Source organism: Phasianus colchicus, chromosome 3, assembly GCF_987193195.1.
Source record: "Phasianus colchicus chromosome 3, bPhaCol1.hap1.1, whole genome shotgun sequence".
NCBI lineage: Eukaryota > Metazoa > Chordata > Aves > Galliformes > Phasianidae > Phasianus > Phasianus colchicus.
Genome location: NC_143438.1, coordinates 20222291 through 20240673, shown reverse-complemented (window position 1 = coordinate 20240673; position 18383 = coordinate 20222291). Strand labels below are relative to the sequence as shown.

At 35.6% G+C, this 18383-nt stretch overlaps 1 protein-coding gene across 1 annotated transcript in view; it reads right to left on the bottom strand.

Annotated features, from left to right (window-relative positions):
- The window catches only part of CDH12 (cadherin 12), a 294089-nt gene that overhangs the window by 149377 nt on the left and 126329 nt on the right, over positions 1–18383 (bottom strand). Inside the window, exon 3 of the mRNA XM_031589241.2 lies at positions 2535–2950. Within this exon, the coding sequence (XP_031445101.2) occupies positions 2535–2765 (231 nt within the window). The 5' untranslated portion in view covers positions 2766–2950. The remainder of the gene's footprint in view (positions 1–2534; positions 2951–18383) is intronic.

The window sequence follows — 18383 nt, the reverse complement described above, 5'->3', positions numbered from 1 at the left end:
GAAGATAAAAATAAATTGTAATTCCTGAAATATCCTGAACTCTAATATTTTCAATATCTCTCTAAAATACAGTACAGTATATTAAAAAGAGAATTACCTTGAAAATGTATGGTTGTGGAGTAACGCTAAATTATAATAAACATCAAACAGTTATTTCTGCACCTAAGAACTCAATAGCATTTTATATCTTAAATTTTTCTATGATTTAAAAGAAAATACATATGATAAAAAGATACTGATTAACAACTGTTGAGTGTATTTTGACACACTGAGAACTGTGTGAATTTATATTATGCATGTGTTTCACTATCTGGCCTTGAAAGAACAATTTTTTCCCCAGAAGTTCTCTCATTCAGTTCTTTGCTCCTTTGAGAACTTCCTTGAAAAAAAAAAAAAACGGGGGGGGGGGGGGGGAGGAGAAGAGGGGGACTAGAGGGGAATGGTAACATTTCCATCACCTTGTTTTCCTTCTGTTTGTTTCACCACAAGAGATCAAGTAAAGAAGACATCAAATAATTGGCAAATTCCTTTTCAAGTAGACTGAAGCAAATATTTAATATACATAAAATATGCTAGATTAAACATCAAATGAATGCTTGACAGATAATATTGTTTCAAAAGATGATAATCCGGAATATATTGAATAAAAATAGATTTTCTGACAAGCTTATTGATGGACTAATCGAGCACACTTTTTGTTGTTTTTTTGTTTAGTTGTTTCACCACTAAGGTCCTCCTATATTTTACTTTCTTTAGTATTTAATAGCGGAATATTTCCTTCTGGCATATGATAACCTTTCAAGAAACATCACTATTATTTGTGCTACAGTACAATTTGACTTAACGTTATGTTTGAAAAATATTTTCAGCAAGTTGAAACAGTTTTTAAAAAGTCTTATGAGCTACAAACATACCAAGTAAATCTGTGATGCGATAAGCATTACTTTTAATGGAAATATCCTATTAATTTTAAAGCTGCTTACAAGCTCAAATTCAAATGTATTGATAATAGTCAATTTTATGCAAGAATAATATTATTTTGGCTGCTCAGGGCTGACCCTAAATGACTACCCAGGCTATCTTACATAAAAGGATAAAAACTAATGAATTACAGTGATGCAGCGTTAGCATCTCTGTCTTCAGAGGTAAAAAGCAGAGCAATCACGTTGCCTGTGCTACTGCGTCAACTGTGATTAGAGTCCTCGTCTGCCTCTTTAGTAGGTGGCCAGAAAGAAAAAAAGGTGTTAGAGAAAGGACAACTGGTAGTAATTGGACGTTACAAAGATGCAATTTTTCATGATGGGATCAGACTGTTTTCAGCTTGTAAATGAAACTCATCATATTATGTTTGCAATATAAACATACTGTCTTACTGCAAATATTTCTGCCTAATATATTCTAGTGCTTAACACTGGTGCCTACATCTGTAATATTCAAGAATACTCTTGTCTGGTTTTTCCAAGCACCTAATGAGCCAAATGTAGCCTTACACCGCTCTGTTTATACACTCATTATTTGTAATAGCTTTCTGGAAGGGAAGAAGGGAAAATTAACTTTTTTGTGAATTTCATTTATATTTAGAAACAAACAAACAAACAAAACATCATAATTCATAGCTTCTACACTATAAACAAACAAACAAACAAACAAACAACACAGTATTAAAGTTAAAACTGAAAGGTGACACGCCATGTTTTTGGAATCTGAACCTTGCTGTCTAGGGAAGTGGCATTTAGGGACCCAGGAAATTAATCCTTGCCCTCTTATTTTCATTGAATAATAGCCTTTACATAAACTGAAAATTATGCATAGCGTGCAGTTATATACTGAGCTCCTATTCTTCTCAGGTCTAATTTTAAGCCATCTTTTCTGAAAACTCTATTATCCAAATTCACCCTGACACCCCTCAAACAACCAGCTACTGAGGTCCTATTATGGAAACAGTAGTCACATAATGAAAGAGAACTGCATAAATTCTCTGCACGCTTGTGTGCTTACACACAGAGTATAAAAGCTAAATGCAAGACTTTCAATTATGAAGCAATAAATCACATTAGAAATAATTTGCGAACAATCAGAAAGAAAAGCAAGGGATACTGAAAACCAATTTGGAGTAATAATACCAACCACAGAAATGACTGTACATCCTGGGCTAGAGACTCCTAGGTTTAAATCTTTTCCCTGATGTCAGACTAACATTCACTGTTAAAAATCATGTAAAGTTAAAAAAAGCTATGTTTTTTGCAACACAAACTAATCTCAAAACTCCCAGATTTTAGTTTTATCCTAAAATCAAGGACCAGGAAATAAGACAAACATATAAAGGAAGAAAGTAAATGTTTTAAACCTGTGCACTAAAAATAGCAATCATGACTAATGCAGCTGTATGAGAGGTTGAACGTTGAAGGGGATGGACAGAGGGAGCTATTGTCAGCTGAAAATCTGCCCCATCAGAAACAGGTACATGTTTACAGCACATTGCACTCTTTGTCTGCGTCATTTCAACTTTAAAAAAAAAAACAGTAAAAAATTACCTTTCCCACATACTGAGGTTCGGAGCCCATGTACTCCTCCAGCACAAAAAATTGATTCCACACCCAGCCTCGTTTGACTCGCTGGGCAGATGACCTCCTCCCTGGCACTGGGACAACATTTTCTCTTGGCTCTGCTTCTAAAGTCTGTTGTGGCTGTGGATGCAGTGGCGTTAGGAGACCTCCATCAAACAGGACCCAGAGAAGCAGGGATAAGCAGTTCCTTGTAAGCATTGGCAACGGCTTCCCTACAGCAAGTAATAAAAACTCCAGCACTTAATGCAGAGCAGAGTAATCCAGGTTTGAGGTGTCTGTGGCCTCCACCACTTAGCTTCTGATTTTATTGCGGAAATGCTAATGCAGGCATTAATCCTTCTGATGACAAGGTTTTTGCCGCATTAAATTCCATCTAAAGGGACCTATAAAAGAGATTTACATGGCAACATCAAATTACATAAAATTACATTGAAGTGTTCATCAAAATTCTCACACCTAGTTAGTTTCTAGAGAGAAAGAAAAGATTAGGAATCACAGTTTTAAAAGCAATTACTGTTTCGATTGTAGTAGTACCGAGCTGTTCTGGAATATGGTGCAGTTAGCACAGGAATAGATCATTCTTGCCCTGCTTGCCATTATGTTTGTGTCTAGCTGAGGACAGATCCATACCCTCTGCTTTATGACCCTGTTATCTCACAAAACTTTCACCCATCAGTGATGCATTTACTCAGGATACAGACATAAAACACTGGGCAAGAGAGGACCCACTCTTCCACTCTCAAGAGCAGGAATGCTTTGTTTTTTGTCTTTGCCAGAATGGCACCTTGGACATATCCTCCTTCTGTGACTACGGATGGATATGGACAAAGCTTATATTAAACTATTGACCCTGGAAGGCAGATCTGTATGAACTTTGTGAAAACTGAAAAAGTGGGAAACAGTGTCCATACAGCTAAACACCACAGAGCTGTCAACGCACAATATGCTGTCTGTGACAGACGTTCTCTTCTCACAAAGCTTGTATAAAAATGGTAACTATGTTGCTCTTCAGCAATACTGTAAAATGCATTAAAAAAACCACAGTCTTGATCTATGGAAGCAAATGATAGAACTGCAGTCAATGTAGAAAATGAAACAACACAGAAGCCAGTAAGATAAGACACTGACATTCATTTATACTGACAAATGCCAGGTACACAGATTAAAAATAAATCAGCACTAACGAACTACAGGGCTTAGAGAGAACCATCACATCAAGGTGACAATTAAAACTGTAGTGATTCTTGTAGCAGCCAAATGCCATCAGCATAGTAGGGGAAAAAAAAAAAAAAAAAAAAAAAAAAAGCGCTCTGGAAGGACTTGAAGTAATTGTTTTTGCTCTCATATTGCTCTGTTTATATCACCACAGACCACTTCAACAGAAAGATAGATAATAAAAAATACTGTGTTTTCTACCCACAGTATAATTAACAGAGGTGCTTTCTTTTAGTATTTATGAAATATTTGATTCATTGTCTGAAGTTAATAAAATAACAGTACTAAAGAATGTAAATATTTAAATATTATGGATTGTAGAATATATTAAATGAAACTCTAGCTGTCATTTGCAACTTTGCACCAAATTCAGCAGCAATAAAAAATTGTGAAAATGAGTACTCATGCCATCTAAAAATGCTGTGGCACAGCCTACAATAAATACAGTGCAAAGACTTATAAATCTACAGATTTCATGCTGAAACAAATGGAGCTATTCTAGAATTTAGAATTAGCCAATAAGCCGTAGCCCACACACATTTACAGTAAAGTGAACATCAGTAAGTATTGAGGCAATGCAAATTCTTTTGTGTTTACTCTTCCCACCCTTTCAAGCTATCAGTTTCCATTAATAGAGCATGGCTTTCATGAAGTTAACCATATCCATGCTGTCCCCGATTAAGGTGTTAAATCTTGTGTACTCTTGTGTATTTTCATAATGTTCAGGACATCTAACAAATACTTTCCATGCCATGGTTCTTTTTCATTGAGGTTGAATGACTGGAAAGCTATATGTTGCATTATCTGTTTTCTGACAACTAACATTTCTATAAACCACAGTCATATGCTAACAAATTTTAAATTTCAGTGTGGGCTGAGGACGTAAGAATGAATTATAATCCTGTCTCATTAAGAGCTGCATACTATTAATGAAATACCAGCCTGCTATCTGGCCTACTGTTTGTCAGGTACAACAAATACTGCTTCTAGGATTTAAGATGGATGCATTGTACATTTTAAGAACAAAAAATACAATTTATACCACTATGGAATTTACCACTTGCCTTCAGCCATACTGTGTCATTGATTTTTAAGCAGAAGTTTCTCCCAAATCAATAGAATTCTGCTTAAAAATCAATGACATGATATGGACCTCAGGAAAGAAGACATGGTAAAGTATCTAAGCATATATATTCTCATTTTCAAACACGGCCAAAGGTTATGTTTTCCTTATGCATAATATTATTACTATGCATAGCAATAACTAACATAGAAATGTTTGTTACCTACATACTGAAGTACCTAAATAGAAAGGATTTATAATTGGAAGACCAAAAAAAACCTATTGAGTTTTGAAGAAAATCAAACAAAAATCCCTAGAAAAATAATTGCAGCTCCTATTCTACACTTCTGTTCTGATTAGAAAGGCTGCATTTTTTGAGTATTTGAATTCTACCTTCAGAAAGTATCAAAAGTGAAAGAGCTCCTATTTGCCCATGATACTTCTCTACAACAACAAAATAATTTTAATTTGCATTTCAATTTTTTTTTCAATGAATTTTATTTCAGCAAATGAATCTTCAAGACAGAAACTTAAGACTCTGGGGGGGGGAGGGGGAAAATATATTAATATTTAGAATGTATTTCTATTTTTATTAACAACTTTATTTAACAATTCATATTACTTTTTGTGCTTTTCTCTTCAATGCATTCGACAGCACACAAAATCACGTTCAGATTGTGTTCATCCATAATTCAATTCAAAAAGCTTCAAACTCCCATTGTTCTCTAGTTCCATGATTGCAGGGTGCTTGCCTGGCATTTATGGCAAAATCAGAGTAGCTGTGCAAGATTGGGAAAAAAACAAACAAACAAAAAAAACACTCAAATCATCCTCTTGAATTGCTCAGACATGGATGGAAGCTCAAAATAAACAAGATAAAAAAGTGGGAAAGCCTGCACTGCCTCACACACCCCGAAATCACATTGTATTCAATTTAGTTCTTTACTGAGGAAGATCTGTGCATTATGGTTCTCCCAACAGAGCTCTGCCTCCGGCCATGTCTGTCAGTCAGGGAGCTTTTAAAATGTTATACAGCACCAAAAGTAATGCAAAGAGATTGAAGGACTTCTGAGAAAGAAGAACAATTCCCCCTTGGCTGAAAGGTTAGTAACCAAGAGCAAAACAGAGAGAACTTTAACCCCTTCTATGGGGTCTATCGGACTGTCTTCTGAGAATTTGTTGCAGAGCAAGGAAAGAGCAATGCCAGTAGTTGCTTCACTCCCTGCAGCTTCAAAACATGGACGAACATGAAGGTCAGGGAAAAAAGGGAGGGTAGTAGGTGTTGCTCTACAGGACTGCAGCACAGACATCCTTATCAGATGCAGAGTTCACCATGAAGAATTTTCTCTTTTTAATTTAAAGCTCAGCAGTTAGAAGAGAATTCTGTACTTCAGCATTCAAGAAAACAATGCTAGTCAGTCATCTCATTTTAGCAGCAGTAGACTGGGGCAGAAGGTCTCTCCCTGTCTTCTTTCCCTCCCCAACATTTCACTGATGGCTTTGGAGGAAGCCTGGCTTGATAGTGTGTATTTAATAACACAATTGAATGTGAGCAGTAATACAAAGGCTAAGACCAGTGTTTCAATAAATCTGTGCTTACTGGTTTGCATTTTCTTTTTAAGCTATGTGTTAGTCTTCCATTCAGGGTGCTTAACCCTGTTTGGTACTCTTACATTGTCATATGCTTATTAGACATTTAAATCTAGCACCCTTCTATGCGTTTGCCTGGAAAACACTTATTAGTACTCAGAGGTAATTGTTTAGAAATCTGATAAGAACATTCAGTGATAGGAAAGAGATATGCTACTACGTTTCCTATTTTTTTCCCAAGGAATTAATTCCTCTGATGCTCTCAAAAAAAATACATTTATTTAGTAAGAGAGTTTGCACAGAGACACATTTGCAATGCTTCTCTTTCCCATACAATATGAAAGTACAGAAAATTAGATTTTTCTTGGATCTTGGTTTTTGTTTTGGTTTTTGTTTTTGTTTTTGTTTTTTTTCCAAGAATAACCAATTCAGACTGTTATATAGACTCAAGTACAGTTTTGAGTTACTTACTTAACCCATAAAGAGAGCTACAAAGGGAGAGCCTCTATGCAAAATCCTAAAAGTTGAATTTACCCATGCAAATGCTTTTGTATGTTGAGATTTCATTTACCCCATTTGTAAAAAGTAAAGTGAACCAGCAGCAAGTATGGACAATGTTAAAGCATGATAACTAAGAAATACAGATCCTATTCACTCTGTCTCCCAAACTGTCAGGCTTAGAAACTCATGAAATGCAAATGATGAGTTAAATATGATTACCAAGAGTATTTACTGAGAATAATAAAATAGAGTATAAATGATGCTCCAGCAAGAATTTTGATGTTGACCTAGATTGAACTGCTATTAATCTAAGCAACCTGAGCAAAGAAATGCCATAGGAATAGCAAAATGATGTATGCCATTCCTAATGCAATAATCCTCAATCAGAGAAAGTCATGGAACATGAGTCACTTCACCAAGCTCAGGAAAGGTCATCTTTTCTGCTAGAGAGGACAGCCACACATCCTTTGGAGTCATAGAATCATAAATTAAGGTTGGAAATGACCTCTAAGATTATCCAGTCCAACTGTCCACCTACCACCAATATTTCTATGTCCCTTAGTACAAGATCCAAACATGTCTTGAACACCTCCATGGACAGTGACCCCACCATCACCTCCCTGAGCAGCCCATTCCAGCACCTGACCATCCTTTCTCATTTTATTTATTTATTTATTTTTTTCCCTAATATCCAACTTGAACCTCCCCTGACTCCATTTCTGGCCATTCCCTCTCATCCTATCACTACTTACCTGGGAGAAGAAGCTGACTCTCACCTCACCAGAACCTCCTTTCAGGCAGTTATAGAAGTCAATAAGGACTCCACTGACCCTCCTCTTCTCCTGATTAAACAATCCCAGTTCCCTCAGGTGTTCCTCATAAGACCTGTGCTCCAGTTCCCTCACTATGTTTGTTGCCTTTCTCTGGATGTAGTCACTACTATGTGCACAAGACTTAATTCAGAGAAGTCTCAGAAAGCAAATTCTGAATGATAATAGACCTATATGAGTATCTAGTTGGATCAGGCAGGAGACGAACTACTGTTCTATGCAGACAACTAGAAACACTAAAGCTCCATGAAGCACTCAAAACTGTACTCAGTTCAGCAAAGATGATAATTGTACCTCTGTGAATGGAGGAAAATTGCTTACTGACAAAGCATCCATTATGCACTGATGGTGGGAACGTTTCTGCAGCCACCTTAATCATAAATCTGTCAGCACCGAGAATGGTTTTGCTTATGTGAAACAACAGCTAATGTAGAACAACCATCTTCCTACCCGTAAAGAGATTCAAAAAAAAAAAAAATTGGCAGTACAGTAAAACGGTTGATCCATGCCAGATTGAAAGCCAGCTAAAATCTATAAATGTGGATATGCTGTAACGGCTGATCATCTAACCTCATGTATCTGCAATATCTTGAAATAAGAAAATACAACAACAGAAAAAAAGCATGCTTATACTGTCAGTGTCTATTAAAATTAACTGCAAAAGCATCTGAGATTATATGCCCTGTAGCTAAATGAATGGTTATAGGATAAGAAAAACCTCAGTTCATCTCTCACCTTGAAGCGTTTTCTTTATCTGACCTTAGGCAAATTAGTTCCACTGTTATTCTCCTAAGTACTTAGTTAAATAATTCCCATTTGAATAAACTGTGGATGTCTATAAATCTTAGTGAATTTGGCCCTCTTGCCCTCCATAATCTATCTAGACAACCTGGAAATTACAGTAATTCTTCCTTTTTATACCTTGTCTTTTTCAGTTCAAACAGGAACTACTTGGTAACGGAGGTTAGGAGGTTAGGAGAGAGATTACAACTGATATGAAACCTAGGACTATCAAGGAAAGTAATTCTCAGTCTGTCCATCCTACAAGTTGGAAAAGTTTCAAGAGACTGAGTAGATCCCACCTCTGTAGCCACAAAACCCATTTGGCAAGCATAACATCCAGAATCCATGCCAGGCAACACTAAAGGGGTGCAAAAAAAAAAAAAAAAAAAAAAGAAAAGTGTTTCTTCTCACTAAGTATCTAATTTACCAGAGTCTTAACATCATGGTCCATAATCCAATAATAGTTACATGGGTCACAATAAGTCAATGGAATTTTTCTAGCTTTCTTTGAAGTTGAATACAAGAACCTCAGTCCTTCCTTTGGTTTATATGAAGTTGATGATGAATAGGAGGAGCTGAGAACCAATACTCCGTTGTTGACCCCAAATATTTTGGAGCATTGCCATGAAATATAAGAAGTGCGGATAGAAATTTCACAGATGGAAGATGAAGCTTGGTTTTCATGGGAGACATATGCCATGCACTGCAGGATAACTGTACTGACAGGACTACCAGACAACAAGAAGATGATGATCTTCCTCCTGCAAAAAGATGACTTTTAAAAAATCAATTAGAAAGGTCCCAAAATTTTTACCAATTACTCAGTTTGACAGGACAAATATGAATTTGTTTAAGGTTCTGATTTTTGGATTTAACTGCCAAAGCCATCCTCTCCCTATTCAACTGCTATTCACACAGTTGTATTTCCTATACTGAGTTACAAGTTTAATTCTAATGTCAGTTAAGTCTTCAGACATCAGATACTAAAATGAATATGGAATACTTGCTTGAATTTTTACTGGCATAAAACCAAAACAAGATGAGGAGGATGCTCCTGTTCTTGGAGTATGACTGTTTTGTAAAATATTCATAGAAAGACTTATACACAAATATGTATTACAGCACAAAGAATGTGTGATATAATATGGCAGCACACAATAAACATACCTATCAATTTCCTAACAATGGCAAGGAGTCTAACGATGTATAGCATTTCTGAGCACTACACTAACGAAAGTATTATAGCCTTAGAGGCATACAGGCTTTTTATCACACACACACAAAAAAGTGATTATTTAAGGTTACATGGTAGCACAATAAAAACACAATACACACTTTGAAAAACAAACAAACAAAAAAGTAACTGTATAGTGTTGAGTTATTAAAAAAGAAAAAAAAAAAGAAAGAAAAAATAAATATGTATATTAATACAGATTTTGAAAAAAAGACCTTTTTTTTTCTGTGTGATTACAAAACCAAAACAACATAAGTATTCATATAGAACAAGTTAATTTATTGTGTCACTTTTGTAATCATTAGCAGTATGTAGAGCAGATCACTTATGACTTAAATATAAGCTTCACTATAAAAATGAAAATACATCAGCCATTGGATAAGGCTCCATGGTTCACTGTACTCTTGAAAAACAACTCAGGCAATATGAAATTTTCACTACAGGTTAAAAATGAATATTTCTTTCAGTGAGATCAAAACTCAGGATAATTAACTCTGCTGATATATAAAGCAATTTTGCTGTTCAATTATCAGCTACAGTTAAGAAAGAAAATGCCTCAGAATAATTTTATTTCCTTCAAGAAGATCTTTAGATGATGAAATAGCAACATCTATTTTTGCTCTGTTTTGTATCATGCTATGTTAGTCTTGCCTCAAAAATGTACTATGGTGACTGTATACATAGTTTACCAATGATCTAAAGTCTCTATTTTTGATAAATTACGAATATTTTCATTTCTCATAGGAATCTATCAATGTCAGTGCTAAAGTATGGACATCAGAAAACCATCCTTCATCTTGCTGCCCTTCTCTGTTTTTTGAATAAACACATGAGAAGAGGGAAAAGAGGGAAAAGAAACCAAAAGAAAGCAGAATTTTTCTATGCATTAACAATATCTGTAAAGGAAGAATTCATAGATCTCAGGCTGCAACTTGGTTACATTTATAATTCTGCAAGTAATATGACAGATTGAAATGAATGTGAAAGCATTCTGACATATTTTGTAAAAGACTATTTTTTTTTAATTTCCTAAGGTTATTCTCTTTTTCCCAAACTGTCAAGTATTCTAGCAATTACTAGGAACTACCAACATACTTTAAATAAGAGCCTTTATTAAAAGACTTTCTACTATTGGTCAGATTCTGACTGCAATAGATTTGATACTATCTGCTATATATATTTTTTCTGGTACAATTGTTACATAATATTTTTGTTATAAATGTCTCTGGATCCATTACAAGTACTAGTAAGGATTAAATTTTTAATATGCCATTCCATAATGGATTATGGAAATCCATAGCTTGACTTGTATTCTTAGCAAAATCTTACATGTTTGGTCTTCAACAGGCTTCAATCAGAACTGAATTTTGTAATTTCAGAAGACAACAGTCATCTTAGGGAAAGATAATAGACAGTAGTTTTGCCCCAAAAGCTCCAAAACATTAATCTTGTGAATATTAACAAGGTAGTCCCAGAAACAAGAGAACCTAGAGATAACCTATTGACTTTCTTAAAGAGTGAACATTCATCTCAGGCCTCTCAATATTCTGGAATTATGTAGATTACACTAGGCATACACCACTGCTCAATGCATGCTTAAGAATACATAACTGTCTCAGAATGCTCTCAGAATTATGGTTTGAATTTTGGGTGGTCCAGTGTGGAGCCAGGAGTTGGCCTTCACAATCTCCTTGTCCCTTCCAGTTCAGAACATTCTACAGTTCTATGAACTCTTATACTTAATAATTTGTCTGTTTTTAACATCTGTTTTTGACTCGTTCTTACCTACCTATACATGTTCCATTGGTCCCAGCAGTTGTAATGAGCCTATGACTTTTCTGGTGACTGATGAACTCAGTAAAAAATCATGTGTTTCAGAGCTGAGAAACAGTAACCGTAGGGCTTTCTTATTTTTCTGTTCTTTGAAAATGACAGCTTCCCTTGTTTTGCCAAGCATTGTAATATGGGAGTACAAGGACCAAAGTTGTGATAAACAACTTACCACCACAACTAAAGGAGGTTCTAGTTAGACTGATAAAAAGATCTAAGTAGAGAGCCCAGTCATCTACAAATAACTGCAAAGTAATCCTTAACTGTTCTTTGTTGTTCAGATTCAGAAGTGTTATATTAAAGCTTACTGAACATCAGAGTTGTCTGTGAATAGCTAGCCTCTCCTTAGGAAACTTTTCACTTTTCACTCTTCTAAAACTTTCCACTCTCCATTCCATGTTCCCAGTCACAGGGCATTTTACAGTTTGTAAAGAAAATAACACTCTTCTAGCCTGACTTTCATCATTACAAATCCTCATGTTTCTTACATGTGACTCTTCGTTTCCCAAATTCCAGACTAATGAACTGACTAATTTTATAACAGACATTTGTTGTGAATTACAACAATTATGGCTCAACACCGGCAGTAGATGAGGTCCAAATAAAGGACTCACTTTGGTGACACTACTGCAGTTTTGTTCTGTGTCTTGAACACAGAAATAACTGTGATTCTTATTTATGAAATATATTCTTATTCAGATTCTTACCAACTTTTCTAAATTTTAAAATAATAGGACAAGAGAACAATACATTAGAAGACTTACGGCTTGCAATCTATAAAATACATTCACTAACAGAAAATACCAGAAGGTTCACTGCACCAACATTTTCCTTCCTCTATCTAGTAGAGAAGTGGACCTCTTTTATCTCATGCTAATATATTTTCGTATTTTCAGTCATGTAAATATCTGTTTAATTTATTAAGCTAAGGACAAGTATTATTTAGCCTCTGTTTGGTTATTCATGCATACATGCCCCTTCTTCCAATATTACAAAAAAATGCAATAGGACACTTAAAATGTGGAATCCAAAATCTCACAAATCTTTATCAGTTTATTTACAACTTTAGCATACATTTATAGAAACAATAATATCCATAAAGAGTCACAAGACATTTTCTTTTATCACTGATTTAACTTAGAGTAGAAATGCTATTGACATATTATGCTTTTCCACTAACATACTTCATTGTTCTAATAGTTAGATGCAATATTATTAATTAAAATGAAACATATATTTTAAAACTCTTGCAGCCAACATGTTCTGTCTTCATGAAAGACAGTATTTTTTTTTCCTGTGTTTTCAATTTAAGCATAAATTTTTCTAGTTATTTCAGTCTGTAAAACTGTGGTTTAAATAGGAAATCAATACTGCCTTTTTAAGGTTAAGCTCGGTGAAACAAAGGGCTGAAATAGTCCCTGATGAAATTGCACCTCATCTGAACTCAGAAAGAACCGCATTATGGAGAGAGGATAATGTCATACCTGCAGTATTATAGATTGCAGCCAATCAATCAGATATACTGTAATCGCTAAGGGCACAGTCCTTCTAGCGTACTGAAAAAAAAATACCTTCGGGCCAAAGGTAGAGGGATTGACACATTTTGCTTGGAGCAACCTAAATCAAATGCCTCCCTAAAATGAGTGAATTAACCTTACTGGAGGACAAAACCCGAAAGGACAAACACACACACTCCAGACAGAAATTGAGTACTGGGTTAAAGACTAAGCCAGAAGGAGGGTTAATATTTTGCACTAAAAAAAGCACAGATAGAGCTGCTGCTTTGGTGGAAATAAACCCCTATTCCTCTTTCCGTATCTTTATGGGTGTGGTCTGCTGTGTGATTCTCCATAGAATCATCGAATGACTGAGATGGGATAGCATCTCTTGGGGCCACTTACTTAGATTATTTTCTTTGTCATATATGTAATAATCAAAAGCTGGTTGGTGACAGATATCATCTTCATATATAAGAAAGTTCAGTTTGCACAGAGAGTATTATAAAACAATGGTAAATTAACTCATTTGTACCTCTAATATTCTTTTTAAAGATATTCAGCTTTCTATCTTTCTCTAGCAGAGACTGTAAAAACATTTCTCATAATTGTTGACAGATTATTAAGAATATAAAATACATAATGAATTCAACATGAAATCAAGTATTTGTTTCCTGGATATTAATAAGGTGTTAAAAAGCAACTGATGATATGATAGTAAAACCGTATCACTTAGAGAAATTCCAGCTAAACTGCTTTTATTACTTTGCCTCACTATAAGCTACAATTTTCTGTGATGTTACAGCTCTTGAAATTCCTGAGGCGGGTTTATCCCCAGGAAGAATCTTGTTTTCCATTTCAAAAAGAACTAAAACAATTCTTTGCTTTAATCCCTTTTGATACAGGTACATATTTTTGTGTGCTCTGTAGCACTAAAGTGCATTAAAAGCCAAACTTCATAGCTTAGAAAATGAATCAGGTTGAAATTTTGAGACAGTGTCGACCATTACTGGTTTTACTACTCCTTTGGTTTTATAGACAAAACACAACGCAATGAACATATATGATTGAGAATTTCTCATTGATTTACATTTTATGCTTACTCAGCTATCAGATTAGCTTCACTGAGACACACGGCCAGAGAGAGGATAGACAAGACCCAGCAGCACACACCTCTCACCTTCCATGGTGCAAAACACGTTCTCTGCTGAATCTCATAAAGGGCCCTAACCATTCCCTATAATAGTGGGGAAGAGTTCTGTTTTGCCAAACATTCCAGAAGTCCAGTTTTCCACTTCAGAATGAAACAATGGCTCATATTTTGAATGTTTACATCTGACTATTTGTTAAGATGTTTCTGATGTAACAGTCTGCCTAATGATGGACAGCTGAGAAACAAATCTATTTTCTCCAAAAGAAACACAATGAAAAAAAACAAGGTTCCAAGATTATGATTTTCCATTAGCACTGAATAAGAAATTCATCCTCTGGGATACATGCCTCCCAAACACATGAAGCGTTATACCTTTTGAAGGCCCTTCCTAGCTCAATATAAAAGGTTCTTCTTTTCTTTGTTACCCATTTGTATGTTATTCAAGCATCTCTAATGATAATTAAATATTTAACTAGTTAGCATCTGGTGCAATAGTTGGCAGCCTGGATGGGCAGTAGGTCATGTGAGCAACAGACAATTCAAACACAAAGAATTATTCCAATTGTTTCTTAATAAGGTGCTTACAATAGATTTCAGCTAATCAACGAAACATGCCTACTTACTAGGCCTTTGTTCAGAAACTACAATAATTATGTAAATAAGAGCTTTCAGACAGATTACAGAGACTTTCATATTTGACTATTACTGAGAAAAAATAAATAAATAAATAAATAAAGCATTTCTCAATTATATAAGTCAACCTGCAGGCAAAGGTGCAGGGAATTGTAAATAGCCCCAGAAATATAGATGGACATCAGCAGCTGTGCAGCATCCCAGTTTCTTAGCTGATTCAAATTACTTAGATTAAAAATAAAATAATGTGTTGGAGTTCCAGCCTATCAACACACTGATCAGCTTACTCCGTTAGTGTTCACTTTTCAGTTGCCTTCCCTATCTCCCTCTCTTGTTTACTACAGTAAATTTTAGAACTTTTATTTAAGGAAGTGCCAAGAGAGGGAAGGGAAATTGATCTTTATTTTTTTATTAAGAAGCGATAGCTAACACAACACATTAAGATTATAGTCAGACATACAGAGACAGATCTGCTTCTCAAAGATGTTTTTAGTCATAGGTTTCATATACAGAGAGCTTTGGAAAATGAGAAGTTTTTAGATGTACATTAGCATAGAGCATGTATATCTTTTCATGATCAGAACATATAGGAGGCTAGACTACATGCTGGGCTATTTACCTGTGCAAGTATCGAAAACAATTCACAGCATTCTCAGCAATACTTTACATTTAGATGCTTGCTGTCCGAAGGGATCTTTGAAGTAGGAAGACCAGTGACCAGTCTGAAAAACACTGCATAGCCTTTTAAAGTATTCACAACAAAAGGAAGCCTTTCTTTTTAATTGACTTTTAGAGTTGATGTCTCTTTCAGCCTAAGGGAGGTAGTTAGTTTAACCTCCCAGATGGCCCTTTTGTTCTGCAAAGATTAAGTACTCTATCTCCCAAAGAACAAAAAAAGAAAATTTTCTGAGAGAAAAGCCAAAGTATTACAAATTCTTCTATAAACTCTTACTGACTTTTTTTTTTTAAATACTTCTAGGAAATCTAAGCAAAACCTTTAGGTCTTTAATTTTCATCAACTTATTTAAAAAAAAAACAAATACTGGGCCATTCACATGACATAATCTCCCTATTAAGTGGGACAAAGCTTTAATCACAACCATATTTGTTTTGGTCTTTAGGCCAGAAATCTTAATAGCTTTTTAAAAAAAAAAAAAAAAAATAGTTCATTTCTTTGTATGTTAAGGTAAATATATAGTTGTTTTTATACATACGCCTGTTAAGGTATTACTCAGAGGCATGCATCAGCAGAAAGAACACAGAATCAACTGCCCTAATGTAAATGAAACTTCGCTATACAGTGTAAAATCCTTTCCTCTTCATATTTTTATGAAGACTAAGCATTTCTGTTGGTTAGCAACTAGAGATACAAATTCTTCACATTTCCTTCTCTCCATGTAACACATACACTTCAGAAAAGACTCCCAACAACACAGTTACTGTCCTACAGTGGGGAAAAGATTGAAGCAGCTACTTTGCGTATCTTCTATTTTCCAGAAAGAGCAGTGGTCCAGATAACCAACTGTATTCTTTACAAAGAAAAAGCAATCGGGTATAATGCATTGTCCTCCCACATAAAACATACACTCTCTTCCTATTATTTTGACTACAAAACACTAACATTCATTTTTAAATTTAAAGCAGATTTCAATGTTTCATTTTCAAATTTTCTCTTATCAAAACTAGAACAGTAGACTTAATTTGGATACAGAAAATAAATAAAATGAAACATAAGGTGGCCAAGATCTTCTTAAGGTTAGAGGATGGCACAGGAAGGTAGCCATGCAAGGAGCAATGTGATGAAAATATAGGATCGAATGAAAAAAATCTGAACACTTTCAACTGATGCTAACACATATTTTACATTTCCCCAAAGGAAAGTGTTATTGGAAGAAATAGACTGCTTACTGAATTTTTACACAATACTCAATACTCAAGAAGTGCAACCCAATTAAGAAGGCCAGACAAACTCAATGCTCCTCACCAGTTACACTGCTTTCAACTCTTGCCCTTCTGTCCCCCATCCCACTGCAGGCAAGTGAGTCAGTAGCTGTTTGCTGCTTAGCCTGCTAGGGTTAACCTATAACATGCTTAGATCATGAAATCAAGACTATCAAAGTTGAAAAACAAATTGGCAAGAATATCTGTTTGATTAATGTTACAAAGACCTTATAATCTATAGTACTGTATCGGGTGAGTTTATACTTCACTACAGGTTAGAGCGTACCTGTTCTACCTGGAGGAAAAATAGCCTAGAAATAGATCAGCTGGCTATTTTAAACTTGTTTTGGGTGATAGAAAAACCTGTAATACAGCCAGTAGAGGAGAGACATGTACCTGTTGGAGCACATCCACAGGAGGGCCACAAAAAAGGTCCAAGGATGGAACATCTCCCCTGCTAGGACAGGCAGAGAGAGTTGGGGCTGCTCAGCCTGGAGAAGAGAAGGATCTGGGGAGATTTGTTAGCAGACTTCCAGTATCTAAAGGAGAAGAAGGGGGCAGACTCTTCAGCACAGTCTGTTGTGTAAGCACATGAGGAAAAGGTTTCAAGCTAAAAGAGGGAATATTTAGATTGGATGTAGGGAAGAAGTTCTTTCCAATAAGGGTGGTGATGCACTGGAACAGGTTGACCAGAGAGATGGTGGATGCCCCGTCCCTGGAGACATTCAGGGTCAGGCTGGATGACACTCTATGCAACCTGATCTAGCTGATCTCCTTGTTCACTGCAGGGGAATTGAACTACTACATGACTCTTAAAAGAATTCCCTTCCAACTCAACTGATTCTCTGATTCTACCTAGGTCACTCCAAAAGTTATGCAACTATTTATTTTCATGGAAATAACAGATACAGAGAGCACAATAACACCGTTTGACAGAGAAAATTCTCAGCTACAAAACATATTTTTTCAACATAGTCACCATCATGAGCTATGCTTTTTTACTAGTGATGAAAAGGAGCCTTCATGCTGCACTTGTAAATATCTGCAGCAGCGGAGGTGACCCACTGTTGCTGTCACCACTGCTGAAATGCACCATTCAGTGCCTCACTGTGCTCACATCTGCTGTTTCGTTTCCCTAACAGTTCAGCAAGTGCCAACAAATGTCAGTGAGTTCCATTCTTTCTACATAGGAGAATTCAATTCCATCCCTTTGCTTCATACGCATATGTCACACACAAACAAAATGTAATGTAATACTGGTAGGAATGTTCAACCTCTATTGACATACTACTGACAACCACCTCTGATGCTGTGGGCCAACACAATAACATAGAAGGCATAATTCTAAGAGCAGCCCTCCACAGAGAAGTAAAATATATGTCCCCACAGTGGGCAACATAATTAAATTTTAGAAATGCCAGAAATTCAGCTCCTAAAAGCACTGAAGTTTCAGCAGCAGAAAGAGTTATGCAAAAGAGACTACAGAACTGCTGAAAATCAGCAGGCAGAGCAAAGATTTGGAGGGATAGATTTTGGAGTCAGCCTGT